The following is an 18,008-nucleotide window of genomic DNA, read 5'->3' as shown; positions in this document are numbered from 1 at the left end:
CCAGCAAGTTGATCACCAAACTTGAAAGGGATATTCTTCCATCCAGGCGACCTCTGAGCCCTCTGTCTGCTGTCAGGATCTCCTGCTGTAGACTTCTGGAATGGAACTGGGCCCACTGTACTGCTGGGATACAAGATGTCATCGTACCCAATGGAGACATTGCATTTCTCAGGGTCATGGATGGATTGCTCATTACGTGTGAGATGAGGGAACTGATCTTCAATTTCTTGTCCTCTGGCAGAAGATAAGTCTGGTTTTCTGAGTCTAAAATGAGACCCAAAAGGGACTGAACCTTTTTTGGTTCTAGTCTCGATTTTTCTAAATTTAAAATCCATCCCAGGCCATTTAGACTGGCCATGACTTCCGCCAGAGCCAGTGCACAGAGTTGTTTTGATCTGCCCACCACTAAAAAATTGTCCAGGTAAGGGATGACTAGGATATCCTTCTCCCTTAGATGTGCTGTGACTTCCAGGATAATCTTTGTGAAAACCCTTGGAGCCATGGAGATGCCAAAGGGAAGAGCTGCAAACTGAAAATGCTTTATGTGCTTGCTGAACTGTACAGCTACCTTCAGAAACTGTTGGTGTGCCAGAAAGATTGGGTCGTGGTAGTAAGCGTCCTTCAAATCGAGGATGCACATGTAACACTCTGGAAACAACATCTTTATGGCCGATTTTATTGACTCCATCTTGAATGGCCTGTAAATAAATTGGTCGTTCAGCTTCTTCAAGTTGACAATGGTTCTGAAGGAGCCATCCGGTTTCTTTATTAGGAAGAGAGTTGAGTAAAACCTTCTCCCTTACTCGGGTACTGATGTTTCTACTAGAACCCCCTTCACAACCAGAGCGAGTACTTCCTGCTGCAGGGCCATCTGTTCTCTTAGGCCTCTGGGGGCTGAAATCCTGACTGTGTCTCTGGGAATGGTTTTGAACTCCAACTTCAGCCTCCTCCCGATTATCCCTAGAATCCAGGCACTGGACGAGATCTTTTCCCAGGCGGGAAGGAAGTGGGACAACCTTCCTCCTACCTGGGGAGGCCCGTCACTTAGGGCCTTTTTTATTCTTGGGAGGATGGCCCACGAACATGAAGCCTCTGTTATTCGACTTCCTGTCTCTCCAACTACTTTGGTCTCTGGAAAATTTGCTCTTCCGAAAGGAGCTCTTATATTGGGGAACAGATACAGTAGGAAACCCATGTTTCTTGTCAGCTGCCTTATCCAGAATGTCATCTAAGGCCTTTCCGAAAAGAAAGTCTCCTTCACATGGGATTGAGCAGAGTTTTGATTTTGACTGCACATCCCCTGGCCAGCTCTTGAGCCATAATGCCCTACGGGCTGCATTGGAACAGTTTGCTGACCTGGCAGCCAGCCTAACTGAATCTGCCGATGCATCCGCAAGGAATGCAGCCGCCCCCTGCATAAGAGGAAGACCTGACAGACTTTTATCTCTAGGGACATTCCCTTTGATCTGGTCCTCTAACTGCTGTAGCCAGGTCATCATAGACCTGGCGGTGCAGGTGGCCGCCACTGCTGGTTTCAGAGCCCCTGCTGAGGACTCCCAGGCCTGTTTTAGAAAAGACTCCGCCTTTTTATGGAGTGGATCTTTGAGGGCACCTAAATCCTCAAAAGGCAGTGTGGATCTTTTCGAGGTCTTCAAAAGGGTATCTCCGCTTAGAAGAAGAAGAAGGCAGCTTGCCTTTCCTATCTGGTTTTTCCACTCCCTATCTATAAGAGTCTTGATTCTCTCGTTAACTGGGAATGTGCCTCTCTTCTTCTGATCTAAGCCCCCGAACATGACATCCTGAACTGTTCTGGGAGCCTTGGCATCGGCAATACCCATAGTTACTCTAATAGCCTTGACTAATCTTTCAGTATTGTCAACCGAAAAACATGGCCTACCCCCTCCATCATCATCCGAAGGCTCTGATGAAGACGATGACGAGAGGTCAGAGGGGGAAGGAAATTCCCTCGCGATACGGGGCTCTACTGATTCTTCTGAGTCCGAGGTAACCCTTTTCTGCTTTCTCCCCTTTCGTAAGGTCAAGTTCTTTAAGGAATCCCTGACCTCCATCTGGATTAAGGTTTTTAAATCCATAGAAAAGCTAGGGGGCTCCTCTGCTATAGTTTTCTGGATACATCCAGAGCACAAGTTCTTAGCGTAGGAGTTGGGAAGGCTAACTTTACATAACGCACACTCTTTATTCTTATTCTTAGAACTACTCTTTTTAGGTTCCTAACAACCAGAAAGAAACTAAAAGAGAAAAAAAGAGAAAAAACAGAGAAGAGCACATTACTAAGGTGAACTTCCATGAAGATCACTCACCACACTGCCTTTCAGACTAGGGTACCGGAAGCGGTGGTTGCCGTTCACATGCTCCCATCTGGCGGAGGTGTACTCTCGAGATTTCTTCTGACCGGTTTTACCAGCACTCGTACGACCCCCACTGCTGTTGCTCTGATGATGGGAAGACTCCCGTTGCTCTGGTTGTCTCACATTTTGCTTAAGCTGTTTACGCTGTTTAGGCGCCTGTGGCTGCTGCTGTTCCTCCTGCTGCAGCGGTGACAGCTGCTGCCCAGGTTACTGCGGCTCCTCACTCATGATGACGGGGATGCCGACACCTCCATCTTGACTGCTTCCCATCTTTTTAAAGCATACGGGGGCTCCACCTCCTTTGGGCCCCTCCCCTTCCGGCGGCAGCGTGCTCTCACCCTCTATTTTTTCTTTTCCTTCTCCTTTTAATTATATATATATATATATATATATATATATATATATATATATATATATATATATATATATATATATATATATATATATATATATATATATTATATAATATTTTTTTTCTTTAGCCAGCTGGCGCGCTACGCCGCAGGATCCCTCCTGCGCGTGCGCAGACCCAGTGGCTCCCAGCTTTGCTTGCGAACGGGGATGCGTCATGGTGATCGCACCCCGCACATGCGCAGACCCGGGCTTCCGGCGCTCTCGTGCCAGGGCGCGACGCGACCCCACGCGTTTGCAGCCCGGACTTCCGGCGCACTACGTCACAGGGCGCGACGCGACCTGCACGTGCTCAGACCCGGAAGGCCTGCCTGCCGGCGCGCCCAGCCACGGACCTCCGGCGCATTTGGGAGAAGAGCCCGGAAGGCGCCCCCCCCGCACACAGACCCAGGCACCAGCAAGATGGGGCTGAGAACGGAGGTCCCATCTGCTGCGTCTTCACGGCCTCCAGGCCGCATCGATCCCGGGATCCACGCTCCAGACCCCACGATCAGGTAGGTGAGGCACCACCTAGAGAGGCTCCCATCAAGGACAGGAACCAAAACTGATGCGGAAGAGAGGTACCACCTTTTTATTCAGTAGGTTCCTGTCCTTGGTGGGCGGATACTCTCTCTCAGGTGATGCTGTCAGCTGTCAAGGGAGAAGGGGAAAAACAAAGTCAATGTTTTGCAGTGGCCATCACAAAGCCCTGATCTCAATCCTATTGAAAATTTATAGGCAAAGGTGAAAAGGCAGGTGCGAGCAAGGCGACCTACAAACCTGGATCAGTTACACCAGTTTTGTCATGAGGAATGGGCCCAAATTCCAACCAACTATTGTGAGAAGCTTGTGGAAGGATATCCCAAACGTTTGACCCAAGTCATTCAGTTAAAGGGCAATGGTACCAAATACTAATGAAATATATGTAAACTTTTGACTTTGCAGTAAGTAATAAAAATGCCTTAACACAATCTCTGTCTCTCATTATTCTGGCATTTGGCAAATATTAAAAATGATGGTAATCCTAATTGACCGAAAACGAGAAAGGTTTATTCTGATTTCATGTCAGATATTGAGAAAAACATGCAGATGTGTCTTTTTATATAGTGTATGTAAACTTCTGGTTTCAACTGTACATGACTAGAGACCGGCATGTGATTATTACAGTAGACAGGAAGGTATATGGTAAGCTGGACATACAGTGGTGGCCAAAAGTATTGGCACCCCTGCAATTCTGTCAGATAATACTCAGTTTCTTCCTGAAAATGATTGCAATCACAAATTCTTTGGTATTATTATCTTCATTTAATTTGCTTGCAAGGAAAAAACACAAAAGAGAATGAAGCAAAAATCAAATCATTGATCATTTCACACAAAACTCCAAAAATGGGCCAGACAAAAGTATTGGCACCCTCAGCCTAATACTTGGTTGCACAACCTTTAGCCAAAATAACTGCGAACAACCGCTTCTGGTAACCATCAATGAGTTTCTTACAATGCTCTGCTGGAATTGTAGACCATTCTTCTTTGGAAACTGCTCCAGGTCCCTGATATTTGAAGTGTGCCTTCTCCAAACTGCCATTTTGAGATCTCTCCACAGGTGTTCTATGGGATTCAGGTCTGGACTCATTGCTGGCCACCTTAGAAGTCTCCAGTGCTTTCTCTCAAACCATTTTATAGTGCTTTTGGAAGTGTGTTTTGGGTCATTGTCCTGCTGGAAGACCCATGACCTCTGAGAGAGACCCAGCTTTCTCACACTGGGCCCTACATTATGCTGCAAAATTTGTTGGTAGTCTTCAGACTTCATAATGCCATGCACACGGTCAAGCAGTCCAGTGCCAGAGGCAGCAAAGCAACCCCAAAACATCAGGGAACCTCCGCCATGTTTGACTGTAAGGACCGTGTTTATTCTTTGAATGCCTCTTTTTTTTTTTCCTGTACACTCTGTTTATGCTTTTTGCCAAAAAGCTCTACTTTTGTCTCATCTGACCAGAGAACATTCTTCCAAAACGTTTTAGGCTTTCTCAGGTAAGTTTTGGCAAGCTCCAGCCTGGCTTTTTTATGTCTCGGGGTAAGAAGTGGGGTCTTCCTGGGTATCCTACCATACAGTCCCTTTTCATTTAGACGCCGACGGATAGTACGGGTTGACACTGTTGTATCCTTGGACTGCAGGGCAGCTTGAACTTGTTTGGATGTTAGTCGAGGTTCTTTATCCGCCATCCGCACAATCTTGTGTTGAAATCTCTCGTCAATTTTTCTTTTCCGTCCACATCTAGGGAGGTTAGCCACAGTACCATGAGCTTTAAAATTCTTGATGACACTGCGCACGGAAGACACAGGAACATTCAGGTCTTTGGAGATGGACTTGTAGCCTTGAGATTGCTCATGCTTCCTCACAATTTGGTTTCTCAAGTCCTGAGACAGTTCTTTGGTCTTCATTCTTTTCTCCATGCTCAATGTGGTACACACAAGGACACAGGACAGAGGTTGAGTCAACTTTAATCCATGTTAACTGGCTGCAAGTGTGATTTAGTTATGGCCAACACCTGTTAGGTGCCACAGGTAAGTTACAGGTGCTGTTAATTACACGAATTAGAGAAGCATCACATGATTTTTCAAACAGTGCCAATACTTTTGTCCATCCCCTTTTTTAGGTTTGGTGTGGAATTATATCCAATTTGGCTTTAGGACAATTCTTTTTGTGTTTTTTCATTGAAGACAAATTAAATGAAGAGAATAATACCAAAGAATTTGTGATTGCAATCATTTTCAGGAAGAAACTGAGTATTATCTGACAGAATTGCAGAGGTGCCAATACTTTTGGCCACCACTGTACGATGATACTACCAATTAGAGGAGTGCTTGAATCTGGATGTCATAGTGTGGTGAGAATGCTTGATGTAAGGGTACTGAATGGGGTAAAGTGGGCACTAGGATGTGTTATTTGATTGCTCCCTTTAGTTTTTTGAGCAGTGAATTTCTGGACCTAACTGTATGTTTTGATACTGGCATGGAACCATTATGCAGGAGAGGAAGTTATATGTCTAATGAATGCATTGTGGTCACCCTGGACAAATCTTTTAAAGGGCTATTTTTACATCTGTTTTTCTGTAACTTCCATATACTTTTATGCAAGTGTAGACAACTTTGTATTGATTTCACTGGTAACCGTACACACTGAGCTCCTCTTTGCATCAGTAAACTTGCATCACAGGATCCCATTCTCCCAACAGATGGGGGTCTCATCTCTGGGACATTTATCGATCAGGTATTTATGGCTGATAACCTGATTATTGCCGTTTCTCTGTCTGAATACCATGCAGAGCTGTAGTTGCCTCTCATCTGCGTATTGAAGCTCAGTACATGACTCCCGTGTTGTGTTGTCAGGAACAGCAGCTCCTGGGAATTTGATTTCCTCACGACTGCACTCCACTATTATCACGACTACTCACATTTGTAAAAAGGATAGTTCAGGTAATAACTATATATTAGGAAATTGCTACAAATGCAATTTCCTACTAAATAACTGCAGTTTCCCAATAGTAATTCTTTGCTTTAAAGTGAACACACATAGATGATTTTAGGGCAAATAATATAGAATTTTCTGTGCTTCAAAAATAAACATGAAAGGTCAAAAACTGAAGGCAAATGTGATTCTGCTAGAGGTACACAGCGTAAGTGATGTGAATGTACGTCTGTCTCCTTATATCCTGAATGCTGAGAAAGCCCGGCCTTATAGGAAATGAATGGCTGCTGCCTGCACTCTATTTCTCAGTAGATCCGTCCCAATTCTGTGAGTTATGTGGACGGTGGCACTGCGATCATTGCCCCAGAACATGGATGGTGGCACTGCGATCATTGCCCCAGAACATGGACGGTGGCACTGCGATCATTGCCCCAGAACATGGACGGTGGCGCTGCGATCATTGCCCCAAAACATGGATGGTGGTGCTGCGATCATTGCCCCAAAACATGGATGGTGGCGCTGCGATCATTGCCCCAGAACATGGACGGTGGCGCTGCGATCATTGCCCCAGAACATGGACGGTGGCGCTGCGATCATTGCCCCAGATAACTGGGAAGACTAAATCCATGTCTCCGAAGAGAATGACTGTCACTGCAGATACCCGGGTGGACGCTGGTGGTTATAGCTTGTTTAGGTTATTCTGCTGCCACTTTCATTCAATTCTTTCTACAAATGGTTTCATGTTTTGTGACCTTTTCCATGATGTGACACAATGTACTTTATGTTGCAGAGTGTGCGAGCACAGTAAAGAAAACCTTATGTCTCCTTCTAATATGGGCGTTATCTTTGGACCTACTTTGATGAGGGCCCAGGAGGATACAGTAGCTGCCATGATGAACATCAAATTCCAAAATATTGTGGTGGAACTTCTTATAGAACATTGTAACAAGGTAAGGTATGTCACACATGTACCATCGTCACCTCTGAATGTGGAAAGCCACCCACCCTGCCTGTGTCACTATCTCTTTCGCTGTGTAGATGCGGGGTCAGACAGGCAGACATGGCACTCCTAAAATCTGGATGAACGGATGGACATCCTCTCTGTAGCCCCAATAATTGCACATAAAATATTTCTACATAACATAAAGTTTTTGCAGTTTTGGCACAAATCTGTAAGATCACAGTGACCAGCTAATAAGATTGCCAGCAAGTATCTTACGTCTGTAGATCCCTTGTGTACCTAAAATATATTAAGAACATATGAGAACTGCATTTGCAGTCAGTAATTTGGCTGAAATATGTATAATTCTGTGAGAATGGATACTGCTGCAAAAAAGGGATTAACCATGAGTTTTCTTTTTTTTTGTGAGCAAGGCATGAATCCAGTAACACGCTTGATCCCTTGTATGATGCAGGAGGTACACGTCTTATGCAAACTACATCCCTGACCATTGTAGAGTATGAGAATTGTCCGCTAACAGAGCATAGCCATATAGCAATGTATATACAGGCGTTATCTCCCTGGCTGCTGTACATAGGAGCCGGCACTGACATTGAGATGGTCACTATTCTGAATAGCTGATACTGATAAAAGAAGATGCTCCTGTCCAAACACTGCAACCGGGGATGACTATGTCACATATGGGTGGGCCACCTTGCTTCAGAGCTCTGGCTAATCAAGGGATTCCCCTCTCTAACATCTATGTATGAAAAAGGGTTATCTTCATGAAGAATGGCTTGTCATGTATGAAGGAACCCCGTGGTACAGTCTGCCTATCCCCCATAATGGAAAGATAACAGTTTCCCCATAGTTACATAGTTAAAGGGAACCTGGCAGTGGATACATGCTGGCCGATTCTCGAGCAGTATGCATCGGGCACGGGCTGTATGATCTCAGCCAGGTATGTTTAACTGTGAAACGCGGCGGCACTTCAGAGAGAAGACCTAGTATAAAGGCTGCATGGGAGACTAGTCCGATCCCCGGCGACTGCTCCTGGACTATCAGGTCTCTCCCTGCATGCATGTATATAAAGAGACCTGGGAGTCACTGGCCCTCGCCTGAGGCCGTGCGGCCAGCACCTGAGATTATGCGGCCAGTGCCTGAGACCAAAATTCCCTGCATTGTCCAAAATGGTGACTTTGGGGCAATCTAATTACAAAATGAATATCCCCGGGTTTGATGACCTGTCCTGGTGTGGCAGGCCGCCCATTCCCCTAATAACCTTGGTTGCTTTTCTCTGCAGGTTGTTTTTATTGTGGGGAAATTCCAGGATTCCTTCTAGGAAACCCTCACATGTTTTTCCCACACTAGAAATTAACCTTATCAGCCTATAGTTTCCAGGCTCAGATTTTGACCCTTTTTAAATATGGGCACCACGTTTTGCCATGTGCCAGTCCTGTGCGACTGACTGATCCTGTCGTTATGAAGTCCTCAAATATTAGACGTAAAGCTGTAAGGACAATAATTCTATACTGTCGGAGAAGATCCAAGAAGGGTGGAAAATGTTCTTACTTGCAAGTCTCTCACTTTTCCATACAAACTTAACAACGTTCACGACAGTCTTTAACATATCGGTCTCCTGAGATTCTGAGGCCATAAGAAATCAGCATCCGACAGTCTCTGACCGGCAAAATCTCTCGTTACTAGGAACACAGGAGACACTTAGTCCTTTCTGCGTGGTTTATTAGGATGGCCTCATGTATCAATTCATTGATGTAATTATTGCATAAATGGACCTGAAAATAAGGTTTGCAGTATAACTGGCATGGGTTTGTGGCACAGAGCAGAGCGGAGTGTGTCTTCTGGTACTGAGCACCTTCTTATCACAATAAGTTACCATTTGCTTTTCCAGTGTTTTCTTGCAGAGAGATGTGACTGTGCACAGAGTTAGGGCTTAGGCAGTGCTCACATGTCCAGTAATGATCCTTTACAATGGATCCAGCAGAAATCCCTTAGGAAAAAAGTTGCCCTAACACAACTTTTTAGTCCCTTATTCACATACTGATCTCTGCCAGACCCGTTTTTTTAACATTGGAGTCTAAAAGCCTTTACTTGCTGGATCCGTTTAAAAATAGACAATGGATGCCGCATTAATGGATCCGTTCCCATTGACTCCAATGTTAAAAAAAAAAAAAAAAAAATGGATCCGGCAGCACCACTTTTTTCCTTACTGATTTGTGCTGGATCCGTTTTAATGGATCATTACTGAACACAGCCTAATTCACAACTCAGTATTTTTCATCAGTATTTTGCATGCCAAAACCAAGAGTGGAACTTAGAGAAAAAATTTGATTGAAAGATTGACTCCTGTTCTCTGTTTTGGAGACACTCCTGGTTTTGGCATAAAAATACTGATGAAATACTGATCAAAAATTCTGATGTGTGAATAAAGCCTAAAGTGTTAAATCACTTGTTCAGCTCTGCTGCATGTGCGTCCCAGCTGATACACCGACGCGTGACCCATTAGACAAGCTGCATGGCACGAGCCTCTTGAAGTTTTCAGTGAAATAGCCCATCCAGCTGTTCTGTCAGGTCCAGATCGTGTCACCATTCAGGCTATTAGTTGCCACGAGTATAGTAATGTCATGTGAATTAGTCCATGGAAAAGACTGAGAGGGGAAGTGTTCTTAGAAGCTCCTGGCACATTTGGCCTGCCGTGACCTGAGCTGTCCTCAGCGCTGTGTGTACTAGCGTAGACAGTGACGCCAAGGTCCGGTTACAAGTCCAACTTCTTTTTTCCCTCACCCCCCCCGTGTGCGTATGCAGTTGTCAGGTTCTCTGTACTGTACGTTGTGTACTTAGAGGTCGCAGCCCCTACAGCTACACACCATGGTGGTGAAATGTCAGGGGGCTGTGCAACTATACAGTGATCAGAGTCTTCTGATGGGAGCAGCACACCGCATTCTTCTCGTTCCACCGGCCACTCCATGGAGCTGCTCCTCTGCCTGGAAGCAGTCATATGATGGCACGTACTCATTTGCTCTTATGCAATTGATTCAGCCAAACTGTTTCTACATGGAAGAAATGTGACTGCGCAGTGACCTATTCCTCCAGCTGTGATCACCGGCCTAGGATATGTAACATTAGATCTGGATGACTCCCCTCCATGGTGGTTCAGGGGGCAACGTCTGCTCGAAGTTTGCGTCGTACCTTGTCTTTATGGGGAGTTCTACCAAGACACTATATATATATATATATATATATATATATATATATATATATATATATATATATATATATATATATATATATATATATATATATATATATATATATATATATATATATATATATATATATATATATATATATATATATATAGTACGGACCAGAAATTTGGACACACCTTCTCATTTAAAGATTTTTCTGTATTTTCTTGACTATGGAAATTGTACATTCACACTGAAGGCATCAAAACTATGAATTAACACATGTGGAATTATATACTTAACAAAAAAGTGTGAAACAACTGAAAATATGTCTTATATTCTAGGTTCTTCAAAGTAGCCACCTTTTGCTTTGATGACTGCTTTGCACACTCTTGGCATTCTCTTGATGAGCTTCAAGAGGTAGTCACTGGAAATGGTTTTCCAACAATCTTGAAGGAGTTCCCAGAGATGCTTAGCACTTGTTGGCCCTTTTGCCTTCACTCTGCGGTCCAACTCACCCCAAACAATCTCGATTGGGTTCAGGTCTGGTGACTGTGGAGGCCAGGTCATCTGGCGTAGCCCCCCATCACTCTCCTTCTTGGTCAAATAGCCCTTACACAGCCTGGAGGTGTGTTTGGGGTCACTGTCCTGTTGAAAAATAAATGATGGTCCAACTAAACGCAAACCGGATGGAATAGCATGCCGCTGCAAGATGCTGTGGTAGCCATGCTGGTTCAGTATGCCTTCAATTTTGAATAAATCCCCAACACTGTCACCAGCAAAGCACCCCCACACCATCACACCTCCTCCTCCATGCTTCACGGTGGGAACCAGGCATGTAGAGTCCATCTGTTCATCTTTTCTGCGTCACACAAAGACACGGTGGTTGGAACCAAAGATCTCAAATTTGGACTCATCAGACCAAAGCACAGATTTCCACTGGTCTAATGTCCATTCCTTGTGTTCTTTAGCCCAAACAAGTCTCTTCTGCTTGTTGCCTGTCCTTAGCAGTGGTTCCCTAGCAGCTATTTTACCATGAAGGCCTGCTGCACAAAGTCTCCTCTTAACAGTTGTTGAAGAGATGTATCTGCTGCTAGAACTCTGTGTGGCATTGACCTGGTCTCTAATCTGAGCTGCTGTTAACCTGCGATTTCTGAGGCTGGTGACTCGGATAAACTTATCCTCAGAAGCAGAGGTGACTCTTGGTCTTCCTTTCCTGGGGCGGTCCTCATGTGAGCCAGTTTCTTTGTACCGCTTGATTGTTTTTGCAATTGCACTTGGGGACACTTTCAAAGTTTTCCCAATTTTTCGCACTGACTGACTTTCAATTCTTAAAGTAATGATGGCCACTCGTTTTTCTTTACTTAGAATTTGCATTATGGCAAGAAAAAAGCAGCTAACAGTCTATTCAGTAGGACTATCAGCTGTGTATCCACCAGACTTCTGCACACCACAACTGATGGTGCCAACCCCATTTATAAAGCAAGAAATCCCACTTATTAAACCTGACAGGGCACACCTGTTAAGTGAAAATCATTTCCGGTGACTACCTCTTGAAGCTCATCAAGAGAATGCCAAGAGTGTGCAAAGCAGTCATCAAAGCAAAAGGTGGCTACTTTGAAGAACCTAGAATATAAGACATATTTTCAGTTGTTTCACACTTTTTTGTTAAGTATATAATTCCACATGTGTTAATTCATAGTTTTGATGCCTTCAGTGTAAATGTACAATTTTCATAGTCAAGAAAATACAGAAAAATCTTTAAATGAGAAGGTGTGTCCAAACTTTTGGTCTGTACTGTATATGTATATATATATATATATATATATAATATATATATATTATATATATATATATATACACACACTAATTCCCTCCTCCCTGGTGCTATCTCCTGTGTCGAAGGGATTAGTCCCTTGTATAAAAGATATTTACAAAGGTTCACAATGATAACAAATTATCTCCTATTATGATAGGCTGCAGTGGTGACTACACATCAACATCAAACGTAACCACTGCAGCTAATCAATGGGCTCAGTAGCTCTGCCAATGTAGATGGCACTTACCGCTGATCCCAGTGATTGGCTGCAGTAGTCCTGTGCACTGTCAATGTGAGGTCACCACTGCAGCCTATCAGCAAAGACTGTAGCAGCGGCAGAGAGGCAGTGCTGGAGCAGCAGAGGGTGAGCCACAGCTGTTCATTATATTATTCATCTACATGCCTGTAGTGTGACCGGTCTGTGTTGTTCTTATTGACAGCCAAGCTTACAGTTAGGATTTTTTTTTTTATTCTAGCTCATAAATTTTCATAAACTGGTGACCCGAATATGGGAGATGTTTGCAAAACAGGGTGATTACAGTGTGATCATATGAATTGTATTAATAAGTTCAACATGTCTTTTCTGTAATTTTAAGAGCTACCACCAGAGGGAGCATGAATACATTACTTTATAGGACAGGTTAAAAACCAAAATCGAAACCTCCACATCCCAAGCTGAGAGGCTGGCCTCCACAGTGAGGAGCTCCGGAGCTGGCAGTGAGGCACAGCTGGATAGGCAATTTTGATAGAGGTCATCACATACTGTAGCCCTTTTTCTGGGTACAGCTATAGTTTATCAACATAATTGACTCATTTTGTGCCTTTACTCATGTTATACCAGGTTCAAGAGGCAAACAAATAAAATTGAGAGATATTTTTGTGTTGAGCTATAACTTCCACTACAGATGGTGGGGCTCAGACATTATCTTGGTCTCTATGATGTGGCCCAGGCATTACCTTAGTCAGTCTGTGGAGGCCCCATTAGAAAAAGTTTGAGAAGTCCTGATGTAAAGTACAATTTAGAAACTTCAGATTTTGAGAAAAAAAAATCCTGCAAGTTTCTTCATGGCATCTGAATGTGTTTTATCTACACACCATAGACATTCATGTATTTATCTATGGCTTTACATCAGAATAGAGCATTAAACATCTAGTTGTTAAAAGTTTGCAAAAACATACCAGATCAGTGACCCAGGAAACTTTTCTGCCTTTGTTGTGAATATGTTGTACTATGTATGTATACTATGTATCATTCTCATTCTAGTAACCCATTGTATTAGTTTTTCTCTTGGATTTTACAGTAGGTCCCAGTAAATTGTTGGCTTCTGACTTGCAGCACTTTTTGTCAGTGTTTGTGTGTAGTGTTTGTATGTATGCATGGTCAAGCATGTAGCCATGCAAAGGAAGATTGGTAAGATCTCTATGTAGTATGCAATCGATAGGAGTAACAGGTTCAACCTTCGGCAGGAAGAAGGGGGACCAGACGAATTATGGGCAGAAATCAAAGGAACAGTCACTGAAATTACTCAAGAGCACGTGCCATAAAAGAAGCCAATACGTGCCGGGAATTAAGAGGAGTAGTAAGAGGAGACCGGCTAAGGGCAGGTTGAATGAGGCTACTCAATTCTGACTTCGAAACAGAAGACAGGAACGAACAGAAGAGCTTCCTAAATGCCCGAATCGTAGATCTTGTACAAGCTGATAAGGACCACACAACGGAGTTATTTTCCATGGTGAAATAAGTGAGGAATCCTTTCTTGGCAAACCAAGCAACCATCAAATAGAAATGAAATTAGCGACCAGCGGGACATCCAATAGAGATGGAAGGAATGCACAGAAGAACTATCTACCAGCATTGATCGTCATGAGTAGGGGGCCAAAAGGAACCAGATTTATTGGAAAGTGAAGTAAGTTGGGCGATGAAACAGCTGTCAAACAGCAAAGCATGTGGCATTGATGTTATCCTGTAGAGCTGCTTAAACCAGTCCCAAGAGCCACACTAACCGCACTATGCCAGAAGGTCTACCAGACCTGCACATGGCCAAAGCTCTGGAAAAGAAAAGGTTTCATCACACCACCAGAGAAAGGTGACGGCAGGTTCTGTGTCCAACTATAGAACAAAAGTCCTGGTACCTCATGCCAGGAAGGTGCTTCTAAAGATCATTCAGAAGCGCTTGGACAACATCCTTGATCGAGAACTTCTGACACCCAAGCTGGACTCCATGATAGCAGAAGAATCTGTGATCGTATTGCAAACCTGAGGTAGATCACAGGAAAGACAACAGAGTACCAGGAGACAATCTGCTTGTGTTTCATTGGCTAGACCAAGGCTTTTCGACTTGTTGAACATGATACTCTTTGGGAAGCACTGAGTGAGGTAGGAGTGCTGCACGTCTGATTAGGTTAATCAGGTCACTGTACAACAATCCAGAACCTACAGTGTAAACCAGGAATGGAGATGCAGAATAGTTCAACATCAAAAAAAGGAGCAATGCCAGGATCCGTCCTCTTTTATTGTTTTTTTTAACCTCTATGTGGAATTAATCATGAGGAAGCTGTGCTAAGATGACTGGGGTGAAAATAGGCTGAAGAACCTTCAGCAGTTAGAGATGTGGAGAGGATACAACCCTTCTGGCAGAGAGTAAGAAGCCCCTGAAGAATTAGATCCTGAGGTTGGAAGAAGAAAACGAGAAGATAGGCCTTTACCTGAACATCAAGAAGATCAAAAGGTGAATTTTCAATGCCTACGAGATGACCTTAGTGCAATATCCTGAAAAATAAAAGTACACAAAACAAATGTGACACTTGTATAAACATCCTGAATACAACCCGTGCACAATATATACCCCATGGGAATAGATAAGTTATAAATAGGAGGAAACCACAATGGCAAAATATAGCTGTAAGGGGAACAATAAATGACAAAAAGAAAGCATTTAGAGAATTAACAGGGGAGTGACAAGGCATTAAATAATTTTAGAGAAAAATAAATGGTGTAAAAATCAAATTAAGGATGCAAAGATTGAGACAGAGAGAGACTCATGACCAAGGAAAGTTAAAAGTAATCCAAAAATATTCTTCAACTATGTAAACAATAAGAAACTCAAAAATTATAAAAAAGCAGAGTCTGTACCACGGGACTGGCGCATAGCAAATGTTGTTCCAATGGTCAAAAAAGGGACAAAATCTGAGCCAGGAAATTCTAGGCCGATAAGTTTACCTCTACTGTAGACAATATCCTTGAGGGGTTTTTAAGAGACTATATCCTGGAGTATCTCAATATGAATAACCTCATGACCCAGCATCAGCATGGGTTTATGAGGGATTGGTCCTGTCAAACTAATCTGATCAGCTTCTATGAGGAGGTAAGTTCCAGACTGGATCAGATAGACAAAGTGAATGTTGTATATATGGGCTTCTCAAAGGTATTTGATATGGTAACACACAAAAGGGTAGTACATAAAATGAGAGAAATTGGACTACTGGAAAATATATGTGATGGGAAACAAATAGTGTATATTAATGGAACACACTTGGATTGGGTCACAGTTAACATTGGGATACCACAGGGGTCAGTATTGGGCCCTCTTTTTAATAATTGTTAATTACCTTATTAAGGGCATACAGATTAGAATTTCAATATTTGCAGATGATACTAAACTCTGTAGAGCAATCAACACAGAAGAGGATAATTTTAATATTACAGAGGGATTTTATATAAGCTGTTGGATTGGGCTAAGAAATGACAATTGAAATTTAGTGTAATGTCATGCACTTGGGCATAGGAAATAAAATGTATAATTATATACTATATTGTAAAACCCTGGATAACTGTCACTAAAAAAGACTTGGGCATTGGGTGGATGGCAAACTCAAGTTTATTGACTAGCACCCCTACCTCCCCTCAGGGTGTGGCTGAGCAGGGTTAATTGTTCAGTCAATTTTTTTCTCTTAGTAGTGTGTGACCTGGAGAGTTAAGTCTCCAGGCTGTGTTTTGGGTGAAGCCAGAGAGCAACATCGGAGGACTGGTGTTTGCTGGGACATAACTGTGCTACCCGGAGCATGCAGATCCTCGCTTGCTAATGGACTCTGCTATACTCTGTCTTTTGTTTTCCTGTTAACCGTGAGAGGGCCTTCTTATTTTTGTGGAACGCTGCTGGAGCTTATGCCATCTAAATAAACCAGCAGGAAGTTAACCCGAGACATGTGTCCTGTGTCTGCCTCTGGGAGAGCCAAGCAAGTCGCTTTACCACTATATATATATATATATATATATATATATATATATATATATATATATATATATATATATATATATATATATATATATATATATATATATATATATATATATATATATATATATATATATAATGGTAAAGCAGCTTGCTCGGCTCTCCCAGAATGAATATATGAATACGTAGTTTCTGCTCTAAGTCTGTTCATGACCTACAAGAATGTTTATTTTCTCTCTACTGTAGATATTTTCTGGCCCTCCTGAAGACAGCACTGCTCCTCCTGTCCCACCACCTAGAATAACACCCCGGACCCACAAACCCATCACAATCTCTAAACGACCAGTCCGAGGGCGAAGCGCTTTGTATCTAGGACAGAGTGAAGAAGGTAATGTCAGTTCTTTTACCATAACAACAATTAATCTTAAGCTAAAATGTATACTGGAGCTGTACATGAACAGAGCTAGTGAAGAACTTGTGAAAGTTAAAGCTCAACTCCAGAGGTTTCTTTTTATTTTGTTACTGTAGTGGTGCCACTAATTTAAGCTCCCTAGTATTATACCTACTAGCTGCCATCTTCAGCTTTTCCCAGTGCCGCTCTGGAGGTGTGCCACAACTTCTGGCTGACCGGCAGGCAGAGGTAACGGTCACCAGCTCTCAGTGTAAGTCTATGAGAGCCTCGTTGTGGCCTCTTTCTGGCTCTCATAGGCTTACATTGAGTAGTGTCCTCCGGCTCGCATAGCAAACACTGGAGCAATCCGGCAGGTCACAAACTGCTGGTGACCAATCAGACTGGTACCGATAACAGTGGCTGGTAAATATTACACTAGGGTCAGGGAAACTAGATTAGTGTTACCACTCTAGAGGTAAAATAAAAAAAAAGGCGAAGTGGTGCTTTAAAGGCGTTGTCCAGTACTTTATATTATTCCTCCTCCCCAATGTATCCCCCTTTTGCTGATAATGCCTGTGAGTGGCGCTATCACTGGCCGCTCACATGATGGGTGTGATACGGGGGGCGTCGTGACGTCAGTGCGGGGTCACATGATTCCTGTGAGCGGCCACCGATAGCGCCGCTCACAGGCATTATCAGCAACACAAGGTATTTACAAAAAGTCTTAGGGGCCCGGGGGGATACATTGGGGGGTAATATAAAATACTGGACAACTTCTTTAAGTAAGAAAATGGAGCAGTTTCCGCTCTCACGAATATGAGCGGTCTGTGCTTTTCATCTGAATGGCCGCCATGTAATACCACATTTCCCTCTTCATTACAAGGGAATTCCCTGGAGTGTGTTATTTTTTCCCAGAAAAATCTGCATCTTACTTCTGAAAAGGAAAGTCTCTGATGAGAAAACTCTTTAAAGATTTTTTTTTTTGTCCAAAATGACCTTTGACCAATGTATCCCTGGTTGGTGCAGTGCGGTACTTTTGTTTTTGGAAGCACTGACTGCCTGTCATTATTGCAACCAGGAGATGCTGGTACAGAAATCTTGGACTTTCTGTACTTTATAATGAATTGAGACTAGATCCATATATCTAAAATAGCAAAATGAACTCGGAGCCTGAAGTAGAATGGAGAAG

The 18,008-nt window shown here is 43.1% G+C and overlaps 1 protein-coding gene across 4 annotated transcripts in view; it reads left to right on the top strand.

The window, feature by feature from the left end:
- OPHN1 (oligophrenin 1) overlaps nt 1–18,008 on the top strand; it is a 155,054-nt gene that overhangs the window by 106,477 nt on the left and 30,569 nt on the right. For all 4 annotated transcript variants that reach the window (XM_073640914.1, XM_073640918.1, XM_073640917.1 and 1 more), the window contains 2 exons: nt 7,016–7,175; nt 16,675–16,816. In XM_073640914.1, the coding sequence (XP_073497015.1) occupies nt 7,016–7,175; nt 16,675–16,816 (302 nt within the window). The remainder of the gene's footprint in view (nt 1–7,015; nt 7,176–16,674; nt 16,817–18,008) is intronic.

This window comes from Phyllobates terribilis, unplaced genomic scaffold (assembly GCF_046119375.1).
Source record: "Phyllobates terribilis strain yellow unplaced genomic scaffold, ASM4611937v1 Scaffold_7__3_contigs__length_470593459, whole genome shotgun sequence".
Taxonomy (NCBI): Eukaryota; Metazoa; Chordata; class Amphibia; order Anura; family Dendrobatidae; genus Phyllobates; species Phyllobates terribilis.
This window is presented reverse-complemented; position numbering and strand designations above follow the sequence as displayed.